This window comes from Silene latifolia, chromosome 9 (genome assembly GCF_048544455.1).
Source record: "Silene latifolia isolate original U9 population chromosome 9, ASM4854445v1, whole genome shotgun sequence".
Taxonomy (NCBI): Eukaryota; Viridiplantae; Streptophyta; class Magnoliopsida; order Caryophyllales; family Caryophyllaceae; genus Silene; species Silene latifolia.
The window spans coordinates 107,608,721-107,618,402 of NC_133534.1; the positions used below are offsets into that span (position 1 = coordinate 107,608,721).

General features: G+C 37.1%; 1 protein-coding gene and 1 long non-coding RNA gene across 2 annotated transcripts; both read left to right on the forward strand.

Annotated features, from left to right (window-relative positions):
• Positions 1-242: 242 nt before the first annotated feature.
• LOC141598236 (uncharacterized) lies at positions 243-1,207 on the forward strand. Its single transcript, XR_012523357.1, has 3 exons — positions 243-565; positions 707-811; positions 888-1,207. It is a non-coding gene; the product is annotated as an uncharacterized LOC141598236 (long non-coding RNA).
• Positions 1,208-5,508: 4,301 nt separating this feature from the next.
• On the forward strand, positions 5,509-8,550 carry LOC141601447 (protein FAR1-RELATED SEQUENCE 2-like). The gene is made up of 6 exons (XM_074421733.1): positions 5,509-5,545; positions 6,172-6,227; positions 6,483-6,768; positions 6,965-7,491; positions 7,673-7,789; positions 8,122-8,550. The coding sequence occupies exons 1-6, from the start codon at positions 5,509-5,511 to the stop codon at positions 8,548-8,550; spliced, it is 1,452 nt and encodes a 483-aa protein (XP_074277834.1).
• The last annotated feature ends 1,132 nt before the right edge of the window (positions 8,551-9,682 follow it).

A 9,682-nucleotide genomic window follows, 5' to 3' on the forward strand; every position in this document is an offset into this window, starting at 1 on the left:
GTTATATTATCATCATGGGTAGGGGTAGTTTGCGGAACCCCTCGAGGTCTTGGGCATTGTTGTTCACGTGGATGAGGACTTTTGAGTTATCTTAGAGCTGACATTTTTAGTCTTGAAATGTATCTTATTAACAAGGTGAAGTATTCTTAGTAGGTAAGCCTTTCATTAGATACCATTAACAAGGTGACATTTTTAATCTTGCAAAATATATGACCCTAGATACACATATCAATACTCCCAGATACATATACCAACACTCTAGATACACAAATCAATTTGTATATCCGAGAGTATTGATATGTGTATCTGAGATACTAACATGTGTATCTAGACCGTTTCATAGTAGTGTGTCCAGAATCTCCTGATAGGCCTAAATTCATGTTCGGGAGAAATTCGGAGCATGCCATTTGCTTAGTCTAGAAATTTAGACTATTATTGTGATAAGCTACAAAATTGCATTAATAAGTCCTCATGTATCACATCAGGTCACAAGGGGTGTCGACATAATTCCGGGCCACCTCAGTCCTCAAGAACAGAATTCGGTCAAGGCAATTGTTCAAGCAAGGTAAACACCCTCCCCTACAGATTAATTGTATGCTCAATCTCTCCCTTTCGCACACACACGTTCACTGACACACTACAGAGATTGTGGTCTATTGTCATATTTTACGTTCCTGAACTGTATGTCCGTCGTGTTAAATTGCAGTGGATATCCCTGTCTATAGTGCTGGTTGGTGTAGGAGATGGCCCATGGGATATGATGAAAGAGTTCGATGATAATTTTCCTTCTAGTGCTTTCGATAACTTTCAGGTAATTAACTGATCAAATGATTATGCTTTTATTTATCTCATATGCAGTACTAATCTAAACTATTTTCCGTGGCTAGTTTGTGAATTTCACTGAATTAATGTCAAAGAAGGCTGATATCTGAAGAAAGCAGACGGAGTTCCCTCTTTCTGCCTGGATGGAGATACCTTTTCAGTACAAAGACACTCTTGAGCATGGTTTACTAGGGTAAAGCTTTGCTATTTGTTCGGTTTTTGTCTGGATGGGAGGGAGTACATCTGTCATGGGAGTCAACCAAATTTAGCAAAGGGAACATATGGCTGTTATTCGTGATCATATGGGGAACGTTAGACGTGCTAGAGTGCAACAACTGAAGTATGGATGGGCGCTTGATATTGCGAAGGTAAATGCAGCAGTGTTTGGAGTAAGAATGGCGATTCAGTTGGGTATTCGAGCTGCAATCTTGGGGTCGAATTTGGTACAACTTATCACTACCTCTTACAAAACCATGACGTACCAGCCAACTATTTCGGAAATGTAGTTTGCGAGATCTTTATGTTAGCTGAAGTGTTTGATTGTTCAAGTTTTAATTTTGTTAATCGTAGTGGCAACGTAGCATCGTAGCTGCACATCGGTTAGCCCATTCCCTGATTGCACTACTTGTGTGTGGGTAGATGCTTGTCCTGAGCGTATTGCGGATGTTATTGTTTATGGCTGTGTATTGGCAGTTAAATTAATGTGATTATTTCTTCAAAAGTAGTTTTTTTGGTAAAATGAGGGGTGTCGAAGTCGTTTGTCGGGAATTAATAAAACAATCTGTTGTTGCGATAAAATTATGCCTTGTCCATCTTGCACCTTATGCCGATCTCCAATGCGCTGCTTACAACCAGTAGGCAGCCGCAAGGGAATAACTCACATAGGTCTCCTGCCATTTTCTATTTATGCAATCCATCTTTCTTCAAATCTACACTACATATCTTCCTTCAAAGCTAAGAAGGTGATTTCCTCGCCCATGCTCAAATATTACTTCCCAATTTATCAGTCAAACTTCTGCATTATTTTCCTGTTGTACTTCTAACCCAGCCAAAAATAATTTGAACTCAAAAAATGTGCCAACAAAAGCACATCCGAAATTAACCCGAAACGAAATGTATAACATGCCTAAGATGGCCCGATCTAAACCCGACCCAATTGACCAATTTACCTTGCTAGATACACTCTTTTACCTTGTTAAATACGCATATTTAACAAACTAGATACACTCTTTTTGCCTTGTTAGATACACTTCTTTGACAAGCTAGATACACTTATTTACCTTGTTAGATACACATCTTTGACAAGCTAGATACATCTTTAACAAGCTAGATACACTTTTTTACCTTGCTAGATACACTCATTTGACAAGCTAGATACACTCTTTTACCTTGATAGATACACAACTCTGCCAAGCTAGATACAGTCCTTTACCTTGCTAGACGCACTTCTTTACCTTGTTAGATACGCATCTTAGGCAAGCTAGATACACTCCTTTATCATAATATTTAAAAATCAGATTAGGACATAGTAACATAGGAGGAATGAAGAACATAATGAAGGAATGAAGTTAGAAAATAAATGAACTACTCAAATGAAAGTTGGTGATATATTTTTGTAACTTGGCTTTATATCATAATATTTAAAAATCAGATTAGGACATAGTAACATAGGAGGAGTTGTCAACAAGAACAGCAAGATTTAGTCTTCCGTTTATTAATTTTTTGTCGATGACCGATGTAAGTCGTCGTTAACCAGAGTTGAACAAGTATATGCAGTATAATTAGAAATGAATAAAAGTGGAATTAGTATGGAGTATAATTAAAGCTTGAAGTTAATACAAATTGGATGAAATAACTTGGAGCGGACGAATATCTCCCGTCAATTGAGCAGACGCCTGAGGCTAAGCCCCGTGACTGGGGAGCGAATTTCTCCGTACTAACAAGGATGTCTCCCTGCCTATCTCATAAGAGAATGTAAGTGGTAGGACGTACAATAACTTGATTTCCCTCTGCTTTAAAATTTAAAATCTTTCAGACAGCCACAGACCCATTCACTCTCACTTTAAATCTAACTGAACACCTCATTCATAAATTAGTCCTGAAATGAATCCAGGCACAGACACCACATCTGCGCCTATTTAACAAGCTTTTGAAGGCCAATACGACAACATATTAGGGTGTGCCAGTATGCCACACATAGTTAGGTAAGAACTCGCCAATATCATAAGCCTACCATTAAGTTTAATATGGATAAATGCTGACAGTGACAAATGATTAAGCGAAACTAATCTTCACACCATTGATGTCCGCAGCTGTAGTTCAAACATTTGTAGAATATAGCCATTGGTTCATCAGCTGACCTGGTCTGTATTTGGTGGTATGCTACTTTGCCATGACGAGCTGAAAACAATGACACTGTCATTAGTTTGTGAATTGCCACTAAATTTATGTTCATATACATGTGTTAAAATTGACAATATTCTACAACAAAGTGCGAAAATAACCATTTATCATATACAAGAGAAGAAGAACACACTATAACGACTATCAACAAATAAATTAAGAGACTATAAGTAAACAAAGCAATGAAAGCAAAAGAGAAGGCCACCAAACAACCAGTACAATCAAAGTTCAATGAAAGGCTTCACCAAAAGCGCACTTATATAAATTGATCTCTCAAAAAAGGGGTGGGTTGGGATAAGGAGAGAGTGGAGAGAAAGTGGTGTGGTGTTATTAGCATCGTCCCAAAGTTGACTAGACTTGCCAGATTATACGTCGAAGTGATTAGATGTAGTCAACTTTATTTTAATAGTATTGTACTCCGTATTGTTCATATTCTAAATGTTCCCATTTAACTAATAGTCATAATTTTTTAAATCTAGGATATCCGGCCTCCTCCTTTGATCTATTTAAGTTGCTATGTACAGTTCTTTAAATTACTAGTTAAATATCTTTAGCTAACTAGATACACTACTTTCAATTACTAGATAAGTTTCTCTAAGTTGATAGATATCTAAGTTACTTGATACATACCTTTAGCTAGATAGATACACTCCTTTAAGTTACTAAATACATTCCTTTAAGTAGCTAGATACACTTCTCCAAATTACTAGATACATTCTTTTAAGTTTCTAGATACACTCCTTTAAATTACTCGATACATACCTTTATCTAGTTAGATACACTCGTTTAAGTTAGTTAGATACACTCCTTTAAGTTACAAGATACATACCTTTAAGTTCCTAGATATACTCTTTTAAATTACTAGATACATACCTTTAACTAGTTAGATACTCTTCTTTAAATTACTAGTTACATACTTTTAACTTGTTAGTTACACATATTTAGCACCTTAGATACAGACCTGTAGCTTGCTAGATACACATGATATTTTAGCAAAAAGCTAATTATCGTTTTTAATTTACATAAATGAAAAAGTTGAGGTATTGCCCTTGCTTGAACCATGGATTTTGACCAACAAGTGAAATGCAAGCAATAAAAATAGATAGCTGCAATTTTGAAGCGCCATAAATCCATGTCAATACACTCTTAAAATCATCCCGAGTTTTCTCACAATTAATCGCACGTTTCCTCATGTCTAATAAACCCAGTTGAATGTACAACATTAATCACATCTCTAAGGGTCCCATTACAAGTAGGCTTCAAAAATCTAAGTAACAAAGTTGAATTCTTTCTTGATAAATTTGCTTTATACAATATACCATAACTTGATATATAGCTTGATTGAATCATTCAAAACAAATAAAGAAAACCCCCAATTCTTATCAATTTAACAAAATAATGCAAGAAATTAAAATTAATCCCAAATTAGAAGACCTTACTTGAAACAGAAATGCAGCAATGTTTTTCGCCAGTTTTCTTTTTGTACCAATCGATCCAATGGCTAATTTAGAGACGAAAACTGCAATTAATAGAAGTTGGAAAATCCATAACTTGGTTACTTGAAATCGAAGCGACAATAGAAGAGCAGCGGCTTGCTGACTTGGTCTGCGTGGCCGACGAAGGATAACACCGTCTACTGATGTCGACTGGAAGGCTACGACGGGCGGTGGTGGATGGGGGAGATGAAAATTTAGCTGGGGTATGAATAAAACATAAAGAATAAGGGAGAGGGAATATGCGAGGAGTTTGGTTTTGGCTTTTTTAAATTAGTTAAATGCATTTTCGCACCGTACTTTAGTTCGCACTTTGACCCGACCCTATATATATATATATATGTATATATATATATATGTATATATATATATATGTATATATATATATATGTATATATATATATGTATATATATATATATATATATATATATATATATATATATATATATATATAGAAATTGCATCAAGTGAGTCTAGGTATCTTAGGTGAGTCTAGCATTTTAATCTCATCCATTAGATCTACTCCTAATCAACGGTGAGATTAAATCTAAATTATAACAAACGTATAAAAGCTAAGAATTCAAAACCGCCTCTCATAATTCGGTTTCACTTTCTCTCTCCTCCGTCTCTTTCCCTCGCTTTCTCTATCTCTCTCTCTCTCTCTCTAAGTCGAAAATAATCCTCTCGAATCAAGCAAACAAACCCTAGGTTCTTTGTTTTTTACTCGCTTTTATCAATTCATTCACAAATCAATCAAATTCGTGTGTTTTCCAAGTTCTCGTTGCTACAATGGATGCAGATTCTACCGACATTAACATGCAAACAGGTAATTTCCGTAATCCTTTCGTTTTTAGTTTTCGTTTTCGCGATTTCATCTGGATTCTATGTCGCTGATCATTCGCTATTGTAATTTCATTATTCCGTTGCTTTTCAGTTTTTTAGATTAATCGATTTTATGTTTGCTTCAATTTTAATGACATCCGTTCACTTCTACTTCAATTTGACGGTCTCCTTTCCTTTGATTATTCTCGTATTTGCTTTTCTCTTAAATATTAGGTGTAATCTCCTTGTATTTGTTGTTTTTCCTATCGAATTTTCATATTTGCGTTTTCTCTCGCTTTCGCTTACAATCGTGATTTGCTTTATTGTCACATTCCGTCAATTTTGATTAATTTGTCTTTATTCTGTTGCTTTTCAGTTTTTTAGGTTAATCGATTTTCTGTTTGCTTCAATTTTAATGAAATCCGTTCACTTCTACTTCAATTTACGGTCTCCTTTCCTTTGATTATACTCGTAGTTACTTTTGTCTTAAATATTAGGTCAAATATCCTTGTATTTGTTGATTTTCTCGTTCAATTTAGGTCAAATTTCATTATATTTGACCTCTTTTCCTGTCTTGTATATTCCTGTTCCCCTGTCTGTGTATTCCTGTTCTGCTGTCAATGCTTACAGGCTCAGCTTGTTACAATATCAATGTTACTGTAACACAATATCAATGTTACTTCAATGTACTTTAGTTTCTTGTTCTAAATTGTAGTCCAGCCTCTTCGCATATTTCCTGTTCTCCCGTCCATCCTTATGTCACTACATTGTCATAGTACTAGTATTACTGTAACAATGTTACTCTTTGTAATACCACCGTTGTATTTCAGGTCACTAATACTCGTATTTTCCTTTTTTTGTATTGAGACTCAAATCTTGTCACTCAACCCCATTCTACGCCAATTGTCCAAGAGCAACCCAATCCTTAACCAAATAATCAGCTTGTTCTATCTCACACGCCTAATGGAGGTGAGCGCTGGATGCGTGTGGTTGAGCACAAGTTTAGACCTACCATTGGTGCAGTTTTCGCCTCCCTTGAGGCTGGAATCAAGTTCTACGAGGTTTATGCTCGGGCATGTGGATTTACCCCTCGGAAGCACAGTACAAAAACACTACGAGGTGGTGTTGCACACCAAAAATTCGTAGTCTGCAACCGTCAAGGGTTCAGGGAATCTAAACCAAAAACAGCGTCCCCCCGAGCCAAGGATGATGAGAATATGGGTGATGGTTCGTCCACGACTAGTTCGATTACGGCGAGTTAAAATCACAAGAATGGATGCCGAGCGTACGTCGATTTACCCTTCTACATGGCCTTGATGGCTCGGCTATGATTGACGAGTTTTCAAGTCCACAATCATCGTCTCACCTCTGTCTGTAAAGAGATCTCGATAAGATTTCACGATCCCTTGATATGTTCCCGAAGACGCTTATCTTGGACAACTCCAAGTTGAATATTGGGTATTTGGATTGACCTTTAGACAGGTTAAGGAACTTGTCAATGGGTATGAAAATATCGGTGCTACATTGATTGATTTTAAGAACTTTCAAAGAGATATCAAGTGCTACATTGGGTTACGAGATGCTGACCTTTTCATCGATCGACTCGAGAAACTCAAAGCGACCCAACCCCAGTTTTACTTCGCCTATGATGTTGATCCGCAAAACCGTCTAACAAAGTTCTTTTGGGCTGATGCTACATGTATTAGAAACTACTCATTCTTTGGGGATGCTGTGAGCTTCGACCCTACTTACGAAACCAATAAGTATGATATGGTTTTTACACCATTCACAGGTGTTAATCACCACCGAAAGTCGGTGTTGTTTGCCGGTTGTCTCCTGTTACACGAGGATGACATCTCCTTCCAATGGACCTTTCAGCATTTCTTGACTGCCATGGGACAAAAAGAGCTGCAGTTCATGATCACGGATCAATGTCCTGGCATAAAGAAGGTAATAGTGTGACAATGTTCTCGTAATGAGACTTACTTAAATTTACTCACTTGCTCTTTCCCTATCACTGGTCAATATCACGTTCGACTTCTTTGTTTCATTATGACCGGCATACAACAGGCTTTCCCTTCGTTTTAAACACGCTAGGCATCCTTATTGTATGTGGCATATTACACAAAAGATCACAGACAAAGTTGGTTCAGCACTCTGCAGAGACACGGACTTCCTTGCTCGCTTCAACGCTATTGTTTGGGACCCTGATATGGAGCCGTCGGAGTTCGAAGAGAAGTGGCAGAAGGTTATTTCAGATTTCGAGCTGGAAGATAATGATTGGTTGACTACAATGTTCGACGACAGACACCATTGGATTCCTGCCTACCATCGTGACCTTGCCTTGGGCTGCATATTAAGAACAACACAAAACGATCGAAAGTACAAATTCGTTTTTCAAGCGCTATGAGAATCACTTTGGTACACTGGTCGAATTTTGGATGAGGTAAACAACTCTTTTTCATTCCTTACGATGACCGGGAACGAGTGTATGTTTAAAGTACCATTGTTTCATTGTTACATAAATAATTTGTTGCCGAATCCTTGTTGCATTAAAACCAGGTTCCAAATCTGCTATAGACCAGCAGCGCTATACATGAAGGTGCGATGATTATAACAAATGACCACTTATTCCCCGAGCTTAAGACAGAATTACCTATAGAAAAGCATGGCGCTATTATATACACACATGCTGTGTTCAAGGTGTTTCAAGAAGAAGTAATGGCTGCCGATTCATGTGGTGTTGATGACTTTGAGAAGGAGGAGCATGTGCGTATAATTCATGTAATCGATGCTGAGACAGACAGAATTTTCAAGGTGAGGTTGGACCTTAGAAGCACAGATGCAGTATGCGAGTGTAAACTGTTCGAAAGAATTGGATTACTCTGCAGGCATATTCTGTGGGTGTACAAGGGCAAAGGAATTGGGCGAATACCAAGCAAGTACATTGTAGATCGTTGGCTAAATAACACACACGCAGCGAACATGTTTGATTCGAAAACATTATAACAAAGGATGTGATTTTGACTTGTTACAAAGTAATTGTTTTTCTGATAACATTGTAACCATAATTTCTTATAGTAACATTGTCACCATGATAAACAGTAACCTGTTGTTTTACTTCCATGCTTGATTCGAATGGGAATGTCATTGACGATTCATATATGGCTACGTCTGATAACAGTCATTTGTGCAACGTATGGTCAGAGTTCCGTCAGATAGTTGGTGTTCTCAAAACTTTACCTGCTGAACACACGGAAGAGTTAGCATTGTGGGTTAATATCCGTATACTACCCTTTAAATGCAGGACTATAACGTAAATTTAAACATGCAATTTATAGTCATAAAACGATAAACACAATGAAATGATTAATGTATAGAAATAACCTCGGGTCCTTTAAAATTGCGGCGTAAAGAAAGAAGTAAATCAATGCGATTTCCTCCTAATTGTTACACCCAAGACTTTGTCCGAGATATGCCCTTGTGCTAGAACAGTGTTCTCCGATTGCCTTGCAATATAGGGAGAACTGATGTGAGTTTGCTTGAGATGTGAGATCTCGGTTTCTACAGAGAAGAATGCTCTTCGAAACCCTAAAAATTTAGCGAGAATGAATTAGGTTAGACAAGAGGAGAAAACTCTCCTTTTGTCTTGGTGATTCTCGGCCAAACCGAGTGAGAGGAGCCCGTATGGGCTTTTCAATTTCTCTTCACTTAAACTCGCGGTCCGGTCCATCACTCGCTAAGTGTATATGACGTGGTCCGATTATAAATCGTTATCGGTTATCGGAAATTAAGGCATCGCTAATAATTCGGGTTAGTGAATTATTAATACGTGTCCGACAAAAACAGTATTGTATAATTATTTTAATATACATTTAATTAAATATAAATCACGTATATTTAATTTTACGAATTAACCGGTTAATTCGCCTTAGCCCATGATATTTAATCCGTATTAAATATAATATCTCAACATCACATATTTGACTAATTACTTAGTCAAATAACTCGGACTAACTGGTTAGTCAATTTTTGGCATCTATATGACAAGTATTTTCATCTTGTCACATCTCTCGAACGTATCCTATAGGTGTGACTTTTAGGGACCAGTTGATCACCGCCATCCGTATGACAATAACGT

Coding starts and splice junctions, on each gene's coding strand:
- LOC141601447 (XM_074421733.1), top strand. CDS start 5,509: ATGGATGCAGATTCTACCGACATTAACATGCAAACAG. Junction 5,546..6,171: donor CGACATTAACATGCAAACAG/GTAATTTCCGTA, acceptor CAATGCTTACAG/GCTCAGCTTGTTACAATATC. Junction 6,769..6,964: donor TGATGAGAATATGGGTGATG/GTTCGTCCACGA, acceptor ATGTTCCCGAAG/ACGCTTATCTTGGACAACTC.